At 33.3% G+C, this 22,638-nt stretch overlaps 1 protein-coding gene across 1 annotated transcript in view; it reads right to left on the minus strand.

Annotated features, from left to right (window-relative positions):
• LOC124363389 (protein kinase C-binding protein NELL1-like) overlaps window positions 1-22,638 on the minus strand; it is a 112,576-nt gene that overhangs the window by 14,292 nt on the left and 75,646 nt on the right. Inside the window, exons 6-15 of the mRNA XM_046818640.1 lie at window positions 19,968-20,088; window positions 18,456-18,611; window positions 14,125-14,280; window positions 12,602-12,730; window positions 12,226-12,319; window positions 8,865-9,056; window positions 5,204-5,323; window positions 3,712-3,972; window positions 2,446-2,685; window positions 1,010-1,147 (exon numbers count right to left, since the gene is read on the minus strand). Coding sequence (XP_046674596.1) covers window positions 1,010-1,147; window positions 2,446-2,685; window positions 3,712-3,972; window positions 5,204-5,323; window positions 8,865-9,056; window positions 12,226-12,319; window positions 12,602-12,730; window positions 14,125-14,280; window positions 18,456-18,611; window positions 19,968-20,088 — 1,607 coding nt within the window. The remainder of the gene's footprint in view (window positions 1-1,009; window positions 1,148-2,445; window positions 2,686-3,711; window positions 3,973-5,203; window positions 5,324-8,864; window positions 9,057-12,225; window positions 12,320-12,601; window positions 12,731-14,124; window positions 14,281-18,455; window positions 18,612-19,967; window positions 20,089-22,638) is intronic.

Raw genomic sequence — 22,638 nt, forward strand, 5'->3', positions numbered from 1 at the left:
GATTGAGGTCCTCTCTTGCATTTCTAGCAAATAACAGTTCTTTTCCTTTGCCTCTGACAATACTTTTCTTGCAACAAACAAAGCAATTCAATTTTTTTTAGCTGGTGTAAGGTCACCTGAATCATATTATTTCTTTTATTCTCAACCTATTAGTTGTAATTGCATTATATCAGCGTTACTTTGGAAAGATTGATCTTTCCTATAACAAAATTAATAAAACTTTGAACAACTTTTTTATTTTTAAATAACTTTACTTGAAATCACTTCCTAGTTGTATGTTGGCTTTTCTTACACAAATTTTTTATGAACTCATAATTGGACGTTGGGACTCAAAGGATAATCCAATCTCTTTCCAATAGTGTTTTAAAGTTCATTACTTATAACATTATGAGAATCTACATTTGAATAAAATACAAAGATGTCAAACAAAGTACAGTGAGACCTTGATAATCCGGCAAGCTCAGGGATCTGGCAATGCCGGATTATCAAATCTGATTGATTATCAAGATCTTATTTTAAAATAATATGGTTTAAACAAGAGAAATTGCAATACATAAGTATATACGCAATTAGAACATTGCCCGCAGTAGAACATGATCTATTATTGGGTGTTAAGAACTCTGTAAGCACTACACAAACACTAGAAAACATAAAAATTAAATAATTATATGGTGTTACAAAAAATATTACAGTACTGTTCAGCCCGAACATTCCCAAGACGGTACGACTTCTCCCGAACACTTCCAAGACGGCTCCTCAAACGCTTGTTACTGGGCTCAGTTTTACCCGAACACCTGTGACAGGGGTCAATCTCATCCACCCACTTCCGTCAAGATTAGCCCGACTTCACCTGAATGATTCTGAAAAGAACTACTGTACTGTACCTAACGCTAACAAAATTGTAGGCTGCGGGTGCTGAACTATCGAGTGCCGGATTAACGTGGTCCTACTGTAACTGGGTAAGTAGCCAAAAGGCAGCTTGTTTACACAGATACTGACAGCTACTTACTTAGTTTACACTCGTCCTCAGGTCCTGGGTTCTCACTGAGAGGCTTGTGACTACAAGTACACTGGAACCCTCCCTCCACGTTGACACACAGAGCACTCGGGTGACAGCTGTGGCTGCCGTTGCTGCACTCATCCAGATCTACACAACGTGAACAAGTTTTAATATTGTCTATGTTCAATGTATTTGTAAATTAAGATAACAAAAAGGTTGAGCTATGCATTTTCATATGTTATGTGTGAATCTAAGCTGAAAATGAAGAATAACTTTTTTCAAATTTCCACTTTGTTTAGCCGTTTATGCCTTGATGGATTTCGTTTAACTAGTACCGTTGGAATTACAATAAAATTCTCCAAACAGTTGGTGTCTAGTACGTTTTGCATGACTATACTGGTTTTTTTGTTATTTGGCTTAAAACAATTTCAACAGACACCATTTTGTTAATATTAAAGAAAATAACAATTTTTTTTTTAATTTTTTGTCTTACTTATTCAAACCTATGTGCTAAATTTGGTTTCTTTAGCTTTACTAGTTTTAGAGATAACAATTTGTTAGTAAAAAATAAAAATGGCGGTTAGCGGCTAAACGAAGTGGAAATTGGAAAAAAGTTATTCTTCATTTATAGCTTAGAGTCACACACATAGAATTCGAAAAGACACAAACAGTCCAACCTTGTTGTTTCACATTGTATATTTACTTTAAAAGAAGACTAGTCGGTCAAAAAGGCTTTGAGAAACAATTAGATTAAATGTAATTTTGACCTCTCTAAATCTTTTTATTCTCCATGTAAACATTTATTTTGAAGTAATACATTTCAAGCTGCAATTAATTCTAAAAATGTATAGTTACATATATTCAGCTTAAAAATTGTCTGTTAAATTGCCCTAGTTGTTAAGTGATCCTATACAGATTAGTCGTATAACTGGTTTCTTGGTAAAGACTTAAGGTAAAGATATTTTTTAATAATATTTGACCAACAGGAAGCAATTAGTAGATGTAAGAGATACAATCTCACAGATGTTAGATGTTAAGTCAGGTTGGGACCTCTTTTTGATTTATTTCATGGTTTAAACTGTATTTTTATAAACAAAATCCAAACTAAGTCTTATAAAAAAGATTCTTTTTATGCCATTCTTAACTGCTTAATGGGTTGTAAAGTGAACTTTGAAACCTACCCAAAACAAAACTCGAGTAATTACAACACCAAAGTTAATCCATACTTTGAAAATGAAATTGAAAATATCTTGTTAAAAAGTGTAAATATATAAGGAGCTTAAGGAATATTTATGTAAAATCCTTCATATTAACCAATGGTTCTGACTGTTTAAAATTCAACATTCCGTCAAAAGATTTGGAAGTACATGTTAACTAATCAGTATATGAATGTACTTACTGTGAGAAATAAAATTTTCGTAACTAATTAGATCGAGTATCCGAACCTGTGCATGTAGTGGCAAGCGTGTTGTCAGGCAGGATGGTGCTGCGGTAGCCTGGCTTGCAGCGGCAGTAGTACCAACCAGGCATGTTGACGCACACAGCGCTAGGTTGGCAGTTGTGGAGGCCAGCAGTACACTCGTCCAGATCGGACTCACAACTGTTGCCCACGTAGCCCTTGCGGCACTGACACTCGCCTGGCCTCACACACTCCCCTCCGTTCAGACAGGTCTGGCTGCATATCGCTAAACATATTACATTCAGTAAGTTACAAACCAACTTCGATTTCAATTAATTACTCTAAAAAAAACAAAATTCTTTCCTGGCTAACTTCCGGTTGGTATTTACTTATCACTAGAATTATGTTATACATTGCAATTTACATTTATTTATTATAATAATAATTATTAGTATTAACCCTCCCTGCACTGTAGACGGATATATTAGAATGGTAGACCAAAACGCCAAATAAATATGCGATATTGTAGATTATGACTCTTGGAGAGTTTTTTAGTTCACAAAAAGCCTTTGAAATGCCCATGCACACTCCGTGCTTATCATGGTTGCCAAGGAAGTATTTATAAACGATCTTCACTCTGCGGCAGAGGGAGGGGAGCGCCTTGTCTAACTTCGGCCACCTATTCGTCAGTTCTGTGTCTCCTACAGAGCCATAAACAAACATATCAGTGGCATGTATTACTGCTTTCTCAGTCGTGTGCCAGTCTACTACGTATCATCGTGTGTTAGTGTTGCGATTAGTTTGAAATATTTATCTTGTTTTATAGTGCAACAAGGTGTATTTAGTTAAATTTAAATTTATTTGAAATAAACAGTTTTGTAAATTAACTTTTTTTGTTATCAATCAATATGATAATTTTAAGTAAAATACCCTGTTTTATACTTTTTTGAATTTCATTTTTATAATTTAGTTATAATAAAAATTAGCTTTGAACTTAAATAAAAAGGTCTTTTTACTTGTCCTGGCATTATAGCAAAGAGTATTTACAAATTTATTTAGTGGCATGCAAAGGGTTAACTAATATACAACTAGAGTCAACCCCCTTCTGAATAAAAGTCTCCACAGGCTCGGCTTACAAAAGGGGAGCAACTTAAAGAAAGAAAATTTTAAAGTAATGGATTAGTGGCGTACGAAGGGTTAAATATTAATTGTAAATTTATATTAGTTTAATTGATTCTTGCTCTCCACTCTAGGAAAGTAATTATTTGTTCTTGCGTGACACTCATTGGTAAAAGAAAGGAAGCGAGCTTACGTGTACACTTGTATCCGTCCCCTGTGTATCCGTCCTGACACAAACAGTGGTAGCTGCCCTGTGTGTTCCTGCAGGTGGCATGAGGGTTGCATTGGTGAGTGCCCGTCGAGCACTCATCGATTTCCACACAGTTGAAGCGATCAAGGCGGCGGTGGCCGGGCAGGCACTCGCACTCGTAGCCTCCGGGTGTGTTGACACACCTCGTATTTGAATGACAGTGATGCCCCTCCAGCCCCCCTTGGCTCTGACACTCGTCTATGTCTGTTATATCAAACGAAAGCATGACTTCAATAGTACATTTGTAATATTTTTTAAAAGTGATTCAAAGTTTAATTGATGTGAATGTGAAATGAAATAAAAATACCTTTATTAAAGGGGTGGTGTTAAATAAGACTTAATGATAATATTATTTTAAAATTTAAAATTTTCATTAGGTAACCAACTAGACACTAAAACACTGTGGCTGAGTACTATCCCAAAGGTCTGTCTTGGATGTTAAGAGTAATTTCTAAAATGAGTAAATAAATAATAAAAAAATGTACATTCCAAATATTAGTAATGTGTGCTTATTAGTTTTTTAAGCTGTTATTTAATTAATTACCTTCCCAATTCACTAGTGCAATTTCATGATTTTTTAGTGAAAAAGTTAGGCTAAGTGCATTTGATTTTTTATTACAGACCAAAGAATCAATTGTTTTAAATTACAGGTGAATGTAACAATATGTCATCTGAACTGAATCAAATCTGTACATATTCAATTTATGCACTCATATTCGAACTTATAACTGTCCACTCAGCTTGCAGCTCCATTATGGGTGTTCCGTGCATCAGGTCAGAACCGATGGCACTGGCTGTTTTCCCACTCAGCTTCTCAGGCCACCAAATGTGGCGCACTGTATTGGAAGTGCTGCACACTCTTGGCCAAATAAGGAACTAAATTAATATTTCTCTAATTACTATTTACAGCATATAACATAAAAAGCATAATTTAGAGTTGGTTTTATCCATGTGTCAGTAGTAACTGTTATAATGTAACCTATCAATTTATTACAATACTAGTGCATTTGGTGGAGCCAAACCACAAATTATGGAAATTAGTTTTATTTTCTTCTTTCTTTTTTTAAAGGTGAGACTGATCCCTCTTTAAGCCTTATTCTGTCTGTCCTTATGCACTGCTGGCCAGTGTAATGATCTTATCAAACAGAACAAAGAGAATTGTCAATACAGTACAAGGTCGATGGTACTGACAAAAAGAGATCAGTAAGATTTTGAAAAAAACTTACAATAAGAAGCATTCTAAAGTCTTCTCGTCTTCTCATGTCAATTTTTGTTTTTAACATATCATCAGTTAGAATTTAAAAAAAAATTGTACAAAGACTCTAAGTATAACTAAATAAAGATTCAGCACAGATTTTCCTTGAGATCTGTAAACTTGTATAAAGATGATTTTGAATTTACTCTTGACAGAATGAGTCCTAAAATTGGGACTTACCAAAACAAGTGTGTCCATCTCCAGAGAAGCCAGCATTGCAGTGGCAGGCGTATGTCGTCTCAAGGTTAAGGCAACTAGCGTTGGTATGGCACTGATGTCCCTTGCTGCAGTAGTCAACGCCTTGCAATGTTAGTCAGTTTGTTAGTCAAGCAAAAAATACAATGCGCACACGCACGTCCCTACTGTTAGCATTAACCTATTGTTGTTAAGCTATGAAACTGTACATATGTTACAATAAACTCCACAAACCAAACACCATTAATTTGTTTTATACATATATGCTGAAGATGGTAAAATATGATTACATCAATTTTTGGCATTGTCTGATTTTACTTATACTCCGCTTGCGATGTTAGCGAAATTCAAGTCAAGCCAACAGCTTCAGAATGTAATAATAAATATCTTTCAACGAAAGATGCAAATTGAACGGAATGAACAAAGACTGTGTGATGTGATGCAGCACTTCAATGTTGTTTATTTAAAATATATTTTTTTAATGTGAGATTGGGGAATTCGAAAAAACAATACTAACTGTTTTCTTAGAACTAACTGAAAGCAAACAAGGAAAACAGGAACACAAGATTGTGTCTCTGATACAAGGCAAAAAGCTTTGGATTCGTCATCCATACTTTGCCTCTCTCTTGTTATGCATATTTTTGTTAAAGTTGACTCAAACATGAATAAATTAAACATAGGGTCCACTGAGGCGGTTGAGGCAGTAAATGGACTTTCAAGTGCTTTAGCACACTACGTCTCACATAGACTTAGCAAACAGCTACTCATTACTGCATTGAATAGAACATTCCGAGCTCAAATCATTTGCTTAATGACACACTTGAAATGAGACACTGCTATATACATTGGAACATTTACGACTTATACAAGCTTAAGAGCCCATCAAACCAGGAGTAGTAAAAGCCGGAGAGAGAATGTCCAGTCCACCATCGTGACAGTAGCGAGAAAAAGGCCGTAAGCACATTATTAGACAGCGTAATGATTACCAAACTGAAGCGTAATTGAAGCGATCAAACAATTTCAACTTTCCCAATGTTACTTTACCATGTACACTGTTGTAAAGACACGGAATCACAAAGGTGTAAAATCTTTTAATGCTGCTGCGGTTAAAAAAAAATCTTTTGTATACGATGGAGTGAAAGTATTTATCCACCTTCTCAAAATCCAACTCAATTGTACTTCACTCAAAGGTAACTCCATTCCTAGAAGCTGGTATCTGGCAAATAAATGCACCTTCTCCCAAGATATGTGTGGCAGCTGTCTTGGTCTTAACTTTGTGCTGGTACAGGAAACAAACACTTGCATTGTAGATAAGTCTTATGCTAATGCTGTCAGCTCCACTAATTCCAGTGTCGTCAGAACATCCCAATGTGACTCAGCAAACAAAAGTTCATCAGTACAAATAAAAGAATTAACTTGTTAGCTCTCAATCTCAAACCTTATATCTCAGGGCATGTTTGGAGTTCTACTGCAGGTACAAAGAGGCAAAACAAAATCAATCACAGGAGTCACTATGACTGATCAACATGATAGATCTACAACCCAATATCTGCAACTCCATACACTGTTTGTTGATACTTAGCTTAAAACCCATTCAGCACTCCTACCTCTGCCAAAACATTATAAATGGCAAAGTGGCCCGTATGTCAAATAACTTTGCAATATTAAAAGAATCATATGCATCTTCAACTGTGTTTACAAAATGATTTAAGGTGATAACATTATCAGCTCCACTGTTGCCAAAGTAAAGCTGTGCCAAGTTGATTAATTCTACGTATCATAGGTACTGAGAATACACTGGTGGATGAAAGTTTGCTGACTACACAAAGTTGGAGATTTTAGCCATGAGTATTATCTTTTTCTTTGTTCACTTAGGACAAGAAGATGAGTAATGGAACCTTTTGCACTTGCTTATAAATACCACCTTATTAACAAAAAGTTTATTAGGGTTAGACTCCGAGCTAAGAAAGAGGTTGGATTAAATGGCTACAATAAATGTTGGCATTACATTCCACTGCTGATGGTAGTCCCATCAAGTCCAGATGCAGATAACTGAAATCCAAAATCTCTTCCAGCTCACCATATCTCAGAGAAAGTATGAACACACCTCTGAAACACCAGATGTTGGAACAGGATGGAATGTCTAACCAACAAATGGACCCATATACATGACCGATTAGGGGGTGTTGGTCAAGATTATGTGTGAAAATCTGGAGGAAAACTGCATCAAGGATGATGGAGCTAAGACAGCCAATCAGATGTTGAAGAAAAAGAAATACATGAAGGTTAATGGGAAACATTTGTCACACCAACTTTCATAGTCAAGTTCACAGAGTCCATAAGGGTTTAAAGTGTTTAACTGCAAACAATCCCACCCTGCTATAATTTGTAATACCCTAGGAAAGAGATTGTTTGATCTTTGGGTTTAGTTTAAAAACCGCAGAGGGTATAGATCAAAGTGAGCGTAACGAACTCTTCTAATGTTGAATAGAGTTGATTTGAGGGAGTAGTTTATCCCACCTACTTTCACTGATGAAGAATAGCTAATGATCTTCCTCTTCTCTTCAGATTAGGTACTCATGATGGGCATGGCAAAATATATTTACCCCCATTTAAGAAGTAGTACAACTTGAAAAAATGGATTCACTCCTGACAACCATAGAAAACCCAAATATTTTAGTAACAAATGGCTGCAATGAATTATTACAATAATTTCAGACAACAAAACCACTAAACACTTCTACAATCATTGTTCATTAATAAGGGTCAATTGTCAGTGTTACAGTTAGAGATACTGAAATGTTACAGTTACCTTTTTTATGAAAAATATAATACAAGAATGAATACAATTTGTAAAAATAAATACTTACACATTGTAGCCTGAGCGGAATTTCACCAAAATTACAGACATCCTACTGTGGCTTCATATAGTTTTACGTGCAGTCATGTTAAGATCTTAAGTAAAGGGTTTATTTAAAAGAATTGCAGGTAAAAAAGTCATACCAGTTTTTATGGAATCAATGGAAGAGAGTCATTTTGTAACTATACATAATTAATATCCAGCTGTACTGGCAGCCATCTTAACTTCAGCCCCCTAAGAACAATGTTAAACCTCAAACACTTTCTAACTGATCTTTAGTCGTAGAAATATGGAAACTATCTCATTTTAAAGACACAGTTAATACACAATCAAATGCTTTTAAGTTTTTAAAGTTTTATAATGGTTACTCAGGAAAAGTATCAAGCATTTTTTTGTTTTAACATGTAAATATTGAAGAATTACACACTTTATAAGACAAAAGAAATTTCTCAAGGTTGTTTGACTACAGCCAGGTCTCTTAAGTAAGAAAGAGGTGAATTACATTATAAGGTAAATTCCCGTCAGTGTTTGCGATGTTTATCAGTTGTTCGGTTAGCGAAAAAGTAAGTGATTTCTTATTACAATATAAACATTCTGGGCTATTACAGAGAAATATCTAATGGGAAAACCAAAAGCTGAGCATGCACAGTTCTTTTAATAAATCCCTTTTGTATGGATAGCTGCTAATGAAGCCCCCTCAAGAAGCTAAAGTTGTTTCACTAGTACCATTCCAAACTAATCACACAAAACCAAAATGTTTATCTTGATCAGAGACTATATATTTACCTGGGCAAAATTTACAGCATTCATCAGGTACACTGAACTGTTGATTGGGGGGGCACGTGAGGGGGGGACACATTGTCTCGGGGTCAATGCGATTACAGTGCATGGAGCCGTCACGACACTCACACTCGACACACTGCTTCAAGCTCACCGAGTCTCCGTGGTCATACAGCGTTCCTCGCAGGTAACATTGCTCTGCAACAGACACGTTTCTTAATCGGAAACTTTTAATCAGTAATTACCTTGAATTTAATAAAATACGATTTTAAAGATGTGCCTTCCAAATAATAATCTAAAAAATTACAGATACATTTGATTGACAATTATTATATTTCCCTGTTTTTATATTAAATAGAGAAATTTATCCAATAAAATCGCCTTTAATCCATTTCAGATCGATTTGTTTGGTCAGGCACGTCCCAGCGTGCACAAATTAATGTGCACTTTGGTAACAGAACAGTAATATTCCACAGCATCGTACTGCCGGGGTTTATTATTAACAGCACATAATGATACATGCAACTGATACCATAAAATGCGAAACTAAATGCTATTGTAAAAACAGCTGAGAACAACAATATATCAGTAGCGTAGATGAGTGTAAATTCAGCTTTTAGTTTAACTTCTATATACAACTGGGATCTATAGACTATCTCCTAACATGTTTGAGAAAACGAAAAAAAGGCTGTTGTTAAAATCATTTAGTAGACTATGATGACGCTAACACAATCTACAAGATATTATTAGAAATAGTAGGAAGTAAAATTTTAAACATAGCTTTTGTGGCCACTTGGTCCAGCTATTGCATTACTAGACATTTCGTCAATGATCACAATGGGTTAAAGATTATAAATAAGGCTACATATTTAAATATATATATAATAAATATAAGCATTTAAATACTCCTCCCTCTCTTTGCGATTTCATATCCCATGCCATTTCTAGAAATCATTAATCACTGAAGAAGCATTACATCATAAATTAATTCTATTGTATAGTTTATCATGGTTGGATATTATTTTTATGTAATAAAAATGTGGTTTAAGGGTACGTTTCAACAGTACAGTTTTATGAAAACATACATACATAAACATGAATTGACTGGTTTTTTTTTTTAAAGATTTAAAAATATATTTTTTGATCAGGTATAAAACTAATTAGTGGGGGTCCATTCAGTTTTTTGAACATTTTAACTTTAATTACTTTCCAAGTTTGCACATCTCCTAATGTAGCAGTCATCAGTGTATTCCTAAAGTGTATCATAATATTACTTTAAAATGTATGAAAACACATTTTTTTTCAAGTTTAAGATATCTTCCAGTAGAATTAAATATCTCAGCTAAAACTAAAAATTAAGAACACTGTTTGTGGTCAAACAATTCATTCTTTTTGTTTTAGTTTTAGCTTTAGCCACTACTAATTGTTTCAACATTTCTGAAAACAATATTTTACGTTTGAACTTGACAATAGACTATACACAAATTTCTTTATTATCACATTTTTTTTTTAAATAGTAACAGAGTTACATATGTGTAAAAACATAACAGTTGAATATATATATATATATGAAAATTAATATTGTTGACAATAGATGATGTCAGGATGCATGTCTATATATTTATGAATGTGCCTGGTACATAAAATCTCAAAACTTGGAATTTATAAACAATAGTCATAATTACAATACTAGATTTAAGAACAATTTCTCAATGCTACATAGGCTTACTCTTTTTGAAAAAAAAACCAAATTTATCCTGGACTAAAAATTTTATCAAGTTTTACCATAATAATAAGAACAATCAATTGTAACAAAAAAATTCAAAGAGTGAGCTAAAAAAATTTCCTAATAGATCAATCCTTCTATAGCATGGAACAATTTTTTGATCATTGTAAAGGGCTGGAACAACCCCACCCTACCCTAAACACTGTCCCTCCTATACAGGGCAGTTTTGGACCTGCAGAAGCCCTAAAATGGGCCAACTTTCCTGCGGAAACAAAAGTAATCAAGTAAGTATCAAGTATCTTGGAATCTCCATTCTTCCTTGCATGCTTCCAGGAATTCTTCAAGAGTGCAAAATGGCTGGTTTACAAGAAAGTTGTGAAGTTTCCTCTTCAGAGCATCTCTGTTTAGTCTTTTGATAACGTCTGGTAGTGTTCCACAGTTTTCGGCAGATGTAAGAGAGCTTTTCTTAAAAAAGTGCTGTATGGTGTGGAGGCAGAACAGTCGGCTGTGAGGTGGTTGTTATGTGAGTGAGGTGTTTCCTTGTTTGGAGATTCAAGTGATAAGCATGCACAATTACTACTGGAATATACAGATCAGTAAATGGTGATTATTCCCATGTATTGGAAAGCATAATTTCCAGCTGAGGATCCACCCACACGTGATAAGCCCGTATCTCATATGGGTTTTCCACTGGTGAAAGGTAGACTGTCATTGCTGCCTGTAAATTCCTAACCCATTTTATCCGCCGTACAACATATAAGCCAAAGCTTTTTATGATTTAATAGCCAGGTAATTTTCCTCTGCAATGTTTAGCGAGTTAGATGCAGTAACTTACATTCCTTCAGTAGTGGTATTTTTACTCAAGAGTGTTGTGTGATCTGCATACATCACACATGTGGTATTGTGATCTTGGAGGTATGTTGGGAAATCATTGACAAAAAGAACAAAGAGGACTGGACCTAGGACGGATCCTTGAAGTCTCCTCGTGTAACAGGCATTGGGTGTGATTGATATGTGTTTTTAAGGCCAGGTGTAGTGCTCTGCACCTCAACCATTTAGGATCATCCTGACTGATAACTTAATAACCAGATTTTGACTGTACCTCTGATACCTAACAGATGATAGTTTCCATGAGATAAAATCGTGTCTTAGGCAGTAAAAAACTTTACTATCAAGGAAAAGTGCAGATGTGTAATTTTCTTTTTTTGTTAATTTGGTCAATGGTATATTCAATTAGATTCAATTGCTCCAATTGTTTCATAAGTCTGTTAAAAACCACTGTTTCCATTATTTTTGAAAAAGTAGAAAACAATTATATGGGTTTATAATTTTGTACTTCAGTTGTTGGTCTTTTTTGTGTTTTGGATGCACTTTGGATATTTTCAGTGCAGTGGGAAATTGACCAAGGGTAAAATGATTTGTTTATCATGCTAACTAAAACTATCATTATGCACAATGTTTTACGATTATCGATGAATATTCGTCTACTCCACTCGATGGTTTTGATTTAAGGGGGTTTATGACTTATTTTTAGGGTTAAAATCAATAAAGCTTAGCACTCAACTAGTGTGGGTATTGTCCCAATGCTATTACCAAATTGAAACTAGGAAGATATGTTAGTCTATAAAGTGGAATACTTACTAAGGCAACTCTTACAACATTCTCCAGGGTTAAGTACAGGGTTTTTACAGTTTAGAGGAGGACATTGAACAGGTCTGCATTGCACTTCCCCATGCTGAAACAGACACCAGACATTGCGTGAGTATACCAAACCTTGTAAATAAAAATGTGAACAATTTGTGCTGATTGAGAAATAAAAATGAATATCGGGTGTTGGGATAAATAGGTTAACATTATAATTTGAGATTCAGTTAACTAAAATTCACAGCTTATGTGCTTTTTATTATCTTGCTTCTTGCTAAAATACATAGGAAAAGACTGATGATATAAATGGATAGAACAACTTATTGGTAGAAGTTTATTGCAATGCACCAAATAACAATCAGGAAATACTTACAACACACGAACAAATATCACAATCGCGCTGCCAAGATGCACCGTCTGCATGTATGGATCCATTGACTGTACAAGATTTTTGACAATCGCATTCTTCTAACCTGCTGATCTTGCTCTCTACCGCTATCAGCTGGAAGTAACCAAACACGATTAACACACTGTTGTAACAGTTTATAATGGTAACTTGGTTTTCAATACACACAAAATAGTCAATTGCAAGATTGCATTGCACTGTGTGCAGCTCATGTGCTTTTTCACACAGTGCAAAAATGCGTTTCCAATAATCAAGTTAGGTAAAGAAATTTTAACAGAGTTTCAAAGCAAAATGTAAATGTAAACTCACCCAAACTAAGATGGTATCATCAAGGTCTCAAAAGATCCTCTACGCTAACTTTTAAATAAACCAGTTTGACCATTGCAAATTGCGCTTTGCTAACTTGTGTCTATTTTTTTTATTTCAAAATTTCATTTGACAAATATTTGGAAAGCTTTTATTGCCAAAAGTGTTCTGCCATTGCTATGAGCAAAGTTTTAATTTTGTAATGAACTTCATTACAGCTAGGCAACATAATTATGACAACAAATCAGAATGTAATAATAATAATTTCTATATATGTTTGTGTCATTTTACAAATCTAAAACACACACACACACACACACACACACACATATATATATATATATATATATATATATATATATATATATATATTTATTTATTTATTATAGGTATCTGTATTATATTCATCTACTTTATCTAATATGATTGTGTTTTTATACTTTTTAGTCAAGGGTAAATGAATTATTGTGTTGCAGTTTGCCTTGTACCAATCTATGTCTGTGATGGTGAAATATGTGTCTATATTACCTGTTAGAGTGGTTTTTTACTGTGTGCATACATTTATTCAGAATAGCTTAAAAATAAGTTACATCCTTCATAACATTTTTATGTACCAAGATATTTCAACGTTGCTTGAAGTAAACTAATTCTGATGTAATGGCTCTCTGCTAATCATTTTTAAAATCTATGTATGACCACAGTGTATTAAATGTAATTATTAAATTTAACCAAATGATAATAGCCAAATAATTGAGTACTTCCAGACTTTTGACCACTGTACATGTTCTGAAACAATGAAGAAACTTGTATTTGCACTTTATATAGAACATTACAAAATTGTTAAATGACTATGATTTTTGTAGAACAATTTAATAGTAAAAAAAAATTATTTTCCATGCCCCATCGGAGTCTTAAAAATTAGCAGGTGTTACACAACTATTCTATCCCTTGGTCTTGAGTTAGCCCTCCTCTTCTTTCCTTTGTCCAGGACTCAAAATTCCATAAATGGACTGTAAGGACCTCTTTTACAACAATTGTGCAGCAATTATGGCTCATATACTCATAAAAGTTAAGAAGGAGCTATTAACGAACTGATCAGCCACTCTGTATATACAAGAGAACTACTAATGTAAAATTAGTGGTTTCTGAGGTAATTAAAATTACCCTGTGGTAAAATGACATACTCTTTGGGAGAGCTCCTGGAGGTGCCTAGTGAGAGTTTCGACAGTGTTTTGTAGTACAGTGAACTGGCCACACGTAGGACAGCTGGTGTCGAGGTGAGGGCACTGGTTCAGATAGCCGTGGGGTCCAGTGATCAGTCTTACGTCTTGTAGTGCACCCTGCAACATTCACATCGTGTACGGTAAACCCAAAACATAAAGGAATGTAAAATGCAATCATTTCTGATCAGGGGGAGACTTTAATAAGCGGCCTACACTCGTTATTCAATTAATTGTTTACCGAACTATTCTATATAATATCCAAATTCGATATTATACAGAGTGTTAATTTGAAAACTTAAAACTCGTATTAAAAGACTTATAACCCAAGTATCAAAATTATGTAAACGGGAGTGTATACTGCAGGGCCGTGCGCAGAATTTTATTTAGGGGTGGGTTCTATACTTATTTTATGAAATAAAAAAGAAGAAACTTAAATAAGTAATAGATTAAAAATTAATACCTATGGAAAATGAGTTTATTATAAAATTGTAAAACTACATACTTTTAATACATTTGTAACTCATTCTTTAAACAAAGTAAAAACTTTTTCAAATAAAAACATATGTGATCTACTCTTTCAATATGTTGTTAGAAACACCTATTCGTGGCTGCAGGAGGACTGAGCGCTGCACGCTCCGTCGCTCTATCGCTCTGGTCCGCGCATGCGCGCTCCGTTTTTGGTCCCGCGCGACCAATTGTGTAGTGCGTCGGAGCTCCAATTTTTAAACAGTATATAACACAAATCAGGCGGAAAGCGCGCGCAATCAAACGATTGGAAATATTTGCGTGCGCATGCGCGTAAACTGACGGCGCAATAGAGCACAATTAAACTGATATATGGAAACAATATGATATATCCCAATCTTCAAGGGGGGGGGTTTGAACCCCCAAAACCCCCCCATGCGCACGGGCCTGGTGTATAGTACTAACTGGAGGAACAAAAAAAATTCAAAATGGTGGTGCTCACCCCCATGCCAAAGTCAAAATTTTGAAATGGCAACTAATACCTTGTGGCACCTCAAATTGAAGCTCATAAAAAATGCTGTATTTTGGTTAAAAAGAAACTGAAATCGGCCAAGCCTTTTGGTGTCAGCACCCAATAATGTAATTTCTTACACAACAATTATTAGTCTACAAACTACTGTACTACTGCTAACAACAACAAAAATACTCACTGCATACTGTTGTAAATCCTTTGTAAACTTTAAATAAAATGGGTTGTAAATCCTTTGTAAACTTTAAATAAAATGTTTAAATTGGTAACCACTGTTTATGCAAAAAAATAACCTATTTTCAAATTCTTGCCTAACTTTTCTAAAATTTTCTCTGGTTAAGCGTCTGCAGTCAGCAGTGATCCTTTTTTTCAAGTCTTGGACACCAGTGGGATGTGTTTTAAAAACTGCTGATTTCAAGTGATCCCACAAAAAATTTCTAAGGGTGTTAAGTCTGGAGACCTTGCCGGCCACTCAATTAATCCTCTTCTACCGATCCAGTGATCGGATCCGGGTAGTGTGCATCTAGCCATTGTTGCACAGGAAGAGCATAATGTGGAGGACCTCCATCTTGTTAAAAATATATCATATGTTTTATTTTCAACAAGACATTTAAATAATGTGCTGATAACAACTTCGTGCTGTTTATTGTTTACATGATAAATGACTCTGTAACTAATAAGTAAGAATCATATGGTTTGTCAAATAAATTGTAATATCAAATTATTTATTAGATAAAAACAACCGAATAGAGTGTAAGTTAATATGTATATATATATATTCAGGATTACTTGTTTCTGACCATGTCATCTAGACAATATTACTGACTTCATCAATGCATGTCTTATGTAAAAAGGCAAATAAAGATTTATTGATAGAAATTACAATACATTAGAGAACTAATTGAATAACATTTCTTACAGAAGCTATGCACCTGAAAATTATACAATTTTATACAGTATTCCTACATTTATTCAACACACAAAAGTTAACTTGAAATGCATCAATGGGTTTTAGAAAGAGGAATGCTCTTACTGTCTTGATCGTAAATATATTTTTTTATAACACAAGGGGGCTATTTTACTTCACAAGTGGGAGAACTTTACAAAGAAGCTGCAGAAGGGTGAAAGTTGAGATATATGGCCGTGTGACATTTCATCAAATGTCTCTAACCTTGACTCAGCAAAGGTTAAGTGCATTCACCTGTTGTCTGCACACAAGTGACTTCTTAAAGGTGAATTAAGGAGTTCTCCAGACATTGTTACTTTTTTTTAGATTAATAGTTCTCTCTGGAAGACAATGATGAAATAAATACCCTGTGATCATGACCTGCACCTAAACCATTCTCATTATTCCTGTTTTCATTTAACAGGAATAGTTTTAGTGATGCAATGTATTTTGAGAAACTAAGTGGTTTACTGAAATGCAGTCCTTTTTTTGTAAGTCTGTCAATTATTTAGTCTGGTTTAATTTTGATCAGCTGAGTAATTAACTGTAATACATTATGTTTAAGTGTAAAAATCACAAAGACATTCCAAAGTCTTTGTTATATATTATAAAATCAGTGTAATAGATCTTTGGTAGTTTGGACACTTATAAAGTATGGAAATGGTTAAATCTATTAAAAAAATTAATAGCATATATTACTTTTTCGGTTCTATAAGTATTAGGAACCACAATGCCTATAAAACCATTTTTTTTAAATAATTTTTCAATAATATACAAAAATTTATTGAATTTAACACAGTTCAAAAAAAACCTTTTACCTTATCCATAATGGTGGTCAATTGAAAATAAGAATTTTGTACACTTTTATATAAATTAAATATAGGTCTAATTCTTTATTTAGACTATTACTTCAAATAAAACAAAATTGATTTAATATATTGACATTACACATCTAAAGATGTATTCTTAAATATTTTTATTTGATCTTATTGTAAAAAATGGGGTTTTGAGAGGCAATTAAAAATTATGAAATAGTAACACGCTTTATGGTTATGTTACATGATGATTTATTAAAAGCTGAATCCAAAGATTCTTACTTTTTTCAACACAAGCTGTGCATGATTGAGATTGCTACATATAATGAATTAAGAAAAAGTGTTACATTTAGAAAACAGAGAATTCTTTAATACGTGAACACGAAAAAGTGATGAAATCCTAATTTCAAATTTTATTGTTTTTTTGGAGGTGCTTATTATTTAATTTAAGCTTCAAACGTTAAATACCGGTACCAATTTTATATTCGGACAAGATACAGATTTTTTTATGGCATTGGGTTTAGTGTTTATGTTCTTTTATTTGGTGGGTCACAAGAAAGGACCAGCCATGTCATTTCAAACACTTAAGTAGCCCACTTCCATGTTGAGCAAAGAAACAAAATAAAGAATACAAAAAAAAAACTGAGTATTAGACTAATTAACATCTTCTAAAACGTTTTATTGTTATTTTTTTTACAAACAACTAGGTGAGTAACTTCATTACCACCCTGTATGCATGCATTCACAATACATATACTTGTAGTGTGTACGTGTGTGTTTGCACATGCACACATGTATGTTTATGTTAGCATATTACAGAATACACAGCAGGGCGGTGCCTTAACTTTAATAGTACAAACTGAATAGAGAGACAAAATTAGTAATCTTTAGATCTTTATTTTTCGTTTTTATTTTAGCTTGAACCTTAGCGTAATTTAAAAGTATTCAATTCAATTTGTTTATTGCTGTTAAATAACATATAAGTTACTAAAGGCTTTGTCACATAAGTCAATTAAATAGTAGCACAATGACATAAATAAAATAGTAGACATTTAACTTCACTGAAAATTTGAGCCCCAGATGCCCCAGAGGGGTTCCCCTAAAGAGTTGTACTGTATAAGTAATAAGGTAATAAGCATTTAAAATAAGTTCCTTACTGGCACATGTTTTTAGTTTCCTCAATAAGTAAAGAACTCTAACCAATTTTTTACACAATTGATTTGTGTGTTCATTTTAACTAAGCTTGCAGTCTACATTTATTCCTAGGAGTTTAACAGATCTATTATATCAGTGTCTTTAAGCCTAAAAACAATTCTTTCTGTCTTACTTTTATTAAATAGTAATTTATTATTTTCAAGCCATATGCAAGAATTTTTAAATGTGGTTTCACTGTTTTCAAGTAACAGATCTTAATCTTTTCCTACATTTAACAATGTTGTGTCGTCAGCATATAAAACACAAAATTATTGGACAAGAAACTTGGGAGGTCATTAGTAAAAATAGTAAAAAGTAGCCAAGAGTTTATGTGTAACAGTACCTTGAAGAGAGAGTGTTTGTTGTTGCGTTGGCCGACCCAGAGGGTGAGTTGCGGCAGCGTGAAGTTGGTGTCCGGAGTGCGACTGAGCAATCGTCGGTAGAGAGGGTGACAGTCTACCATCAGCTGTACCTGGGCACCACTGACGCTCACTGCTACCTAACCGTTCAACCACACAGTCACAGCTGAATACGTCTCAAAGCAACATTGTAAATCAACTTTATTCGTACACAAATCAACGATTTATAACGTTGATGTAAGTCATTTTTTAAGTACAATATCATCTATCAGCAGAACTGATAAACTAGTAAATACCTGTAGAAGTGGAAAAGAACAACTAAAAATTAATTTCTATTTGATATTTTAGCTTCATTTCAGAGTACGCAATAATGTTTTAATTCATACAAACTTTAAGTTAGTTATGCTATTGAAACACCTTGTGTATATTTTAAAAGTTGTTAAATATGATATTTTCATGTTACTTTGAGAGGTTAATTGATAACAAATAATAAACATAGCGGTAATAATGAAATTCCAGAAAAGAACGTAGCAAGGAAAAAATGTTGGGGGATCCAGACAAGTGATATTTTCCCGTAGTGGACAGAGAATAAGGCCCCATTCCATTCCTTAAAAAGTTCTTGACCCATTTTTTTGTTGAGAACGATCTTTCAGCAGTACATGTCAGTAATACTGAATTATTTAAATAATAATAATGGTTTACTAAAAAGTACTTGAAAAAATTGAAAATTTGGGAGGGTTCGAACTCTTTAGATCCCCTCACTGGCTACGTCCTTGAGTCCAGACTATTCCCTGATCATGTGCATTTTGTAGGTTTCAATGCCAAAATTTATCTATTAACTATGAGATCTCACATGTACTTCTTTGCATAATTATGTAATGTACAAAACATTATTTATATTAACTATCTTTTTTTACTCAAGAACTTGATAAACTTATAAAATGGGCCATGTACAGAAAGACAATAAAATAAATACACATAAATTCATGAAGATTTAAAAACTTGCTTGATTATCTTAAACTGTGTTGTATTAATTTAATTGTTCAAGTTTTTATTGATAACAGACAATATTATTTGTGTTAAAAAAATAAGTGTCTGCTGTTAGAGATACAACTAAAATGGTAAATTAATTGCAAATCTACTAACCTTTGACTTAAAACAGATATGCAAACGACTCTAAATAGCTTATAAATGGTCCAAATAACCATATATATTATATGATAAAATTCATAAAGAACTGCACAGAAAAAAACAACTAAATAAGGATTACTCAAGATTTAAATTTAAAAATTTTCAAACATGTTATACAGGTATACACTTATCATATACATTATAACTTTCCATGAGAATGTTATTTTCCAATTTTTAGAAATCTCACTACATTATAAATGAAAAAAAGGTAACACCGCCTGTAAAAATTAAGTTTTCTTAAATTAAAACACTATTGTAGACTGTATAAAGTGTTGCTACAGAGTTAAATGCTTGATATTTTTCACCTTGTGCCAGATGTTGTCGGCTAGCCTGTAAGGGAAGGTTTCTATGTGCACCATCGCGTCGTGGCCTGTGTAGTGCAACCGCACCTCATCCTTGCGCCCACTCGACTGGAGCTCTAAGTACCTGTTAACCACATGCAAGTTGTAACATGTTACAATCAACTTTACTCTTGCCAGTCCTGCGAAAGTAGTTTTCATTTCGAATAAGATTACTAAATAGATTACCAGTGTCAAAGCTGAACCACTAACTAATTAATTAATCAAATGTTAATTGAAGACACATTTCCTCAATGTTTAAAAATAGTTCCTATTTAAGAAAGGTGATCAAACAAACCCTTCTAGTTATCGTCCCATATCTTTAATACATATTTGTATGCAAAATATTTGAATACTGTATTAAAAACCAGATACAAACCTTTTTCATACTAAATGGTCTCTTATATAAAGAGCAGTTTGGGTTTTTACCAGGACTGAATACAACAAAAGCTGCAGAAACTCTAGTTGCTAATATTATTCATAGTTTTGAATAAAAAACAACATCATCTGCAACCTTAATTGATTTGTCTAAAGCCTTCGACAGCATACCTCATGAGTTACTTATAAGTAAACTTTATTGCTATGGTGTGCAAGGTAGTGAGTTAAATTTATTGGTATCTTATTTGAAAAATAGAAAAAAATTATTGTTCAGGGTTCTAATTTGTCTCTTATACAAACCATTAAAATTGGTGTGCCTCAAGGCTTGGTTTTAGGTCCTTTTTTATTTATCGTTGTTGTTAATGATTTTGCTTTCAATTTACCCTGTATGTCAGTTTTGTTTGCTGATAATACTACTCTTCTAAATCACCATAGTACAATAAATTAATGATTTTATAAAACAACAAGAAAATGCAATGAGGTACCAACTGAGTGGTTTCAGGCTATCAGGCTTGTTGTAAACAATAGCAAAACAGAAAATATAAATTTTCAATGAACAACATTATTTACAAATGTTTTAAGACTTTTAAACTACTAGAAATCTTCTTTCTAGCTAAGCTGGGAAAGCCATATAGAAATTCTTTGTAATAAATTAGCAAGAGAAATTTTCATACTGCGTAAATTGAAAGTCTGCTTCACTGAAGAAATGGTAATAATTTCCTACTAAGCCTTTTTTTCTTACAGTTTAAACAGAAAATTACAAATTACATAAAATTCATTATACAACTTCACGAACTGTGTGATTTGTTACAGACAAGAGCCTTGGAACAGGTATAAACGTATATCACCTCAGGCAGTAAACATCTTCAGGGGCTGTAAAAGTCAGTGTAAATTATTTGTCTTCAAAGCGGAATGGAGCAGTAAACACATTATTAGAACCGTGTATAGCAGTTGCATGTCCCATGTTCCTGTGACAGGCATTTTCGGCTAGGATATTCCTTATTTAACTCTCAATCTAAAAGAAAAACTGTTCCCTATATACAAATATTGTGTATAACAAAATTATAATTTGGTTTTTCATTACGTATTTATACTTTTGCTGATGAAAAAATGTAAACGGTATGGCTAATCTCTGCATGAATGGGTTTTCAACCTATTAAACTTAGATTTCAACATTCAGGCTTGGAATGGTCTGTCAAACTCAGAAGCTGTTAAGTACGTTACTTCAGCTATACATATATTGCACTAAGAAAAAGTGTTTGTATTTACATATAAAGTAAACAAAATTGAAATACATACACTAAATTAAATCATAAATTAACTAATCAAACCCATAAACGACAATTTTAAGGCAATACATATAAAAATTATGGAACAGTTAATAACAGTTTTTAAATTTTCTTCTTATCATCTAATGGTTTCTTAATCAAGGGTATAAATCTTTGATAACAGAGCTGGCCTTAGGCAGATGTGACCCTTAGAAGGTATTACACCCATAACAAAAAAAGTTTGTGTGTTCCTGATGAATGATGAATTATCAAATGCTAATAAACACATCTGCTATTAACATTTAGTGTGGTATGATAGTGTTGTTAGTGTGAACATTACCACAAGTTGCACAAAGCACAGTATCGGCATCGCAATGGGAAAAAATATTTAAATAAAGAGATTCAAAAGGAGCAAGAAAAATTCTCATGAAAATTTGTATTTAGTAGGCATTACTTTATAAATATGGAAATTTGGTCTCAGAACTTTAAAATTGACCATGGTTATAGTGAAGCATTATTGATATTATAATATTTTTTTCTCTAGTTTTCTACATGTTATACTGTGTTGATGTGATATGTAGTCACAATAATTATGATGGGTGGAAAGGGGCTTCATTATGGGTGCTTCGAAATTGAGGGATGCTGCAGAAGCTAAAAAAATACAAATTTAACTACATTTTTCTAAAACTAGATTTACTGTCATGTCTACTGATCAGTCTTGACCAACTAGTTTTAATAAACTTGGACCCAAAATAAGAAGTAAAATATAACGAGTTGAGTACAAATCACTTTGTTTTCAGTAAAATTACAAAGCTAGAATGTAATTTGAAGTTTGACTTAATTAAAAGCATATATTTACTAAATTCCTAATGTTGCTAAATTGATCAGAAGTTGAAATGCAACATTCCTCTACGTATTGTAAATTATGCTACTACTTGAAGTTGAATTTGTTTATTACAGCTAACATGACAGCTATGTCATATCGTAGTAAT

Source organism: Homalodisca vitripennis, chromosome 5, assembly GCF_021130785.1.
Source record: "Homalodisca vitripennis isolate AUS2020 chromosome 5, UT_GWSS_2.1, whole genome shotgun sequence".
Classification (NCBI taxonomy): domain Eukaryota; kingdom Metazoa; phylum Arthropoda; class Insecta; order Hemiptera; family Cicadellidae; genus Homalodisca; species Homalodisca vitripennis.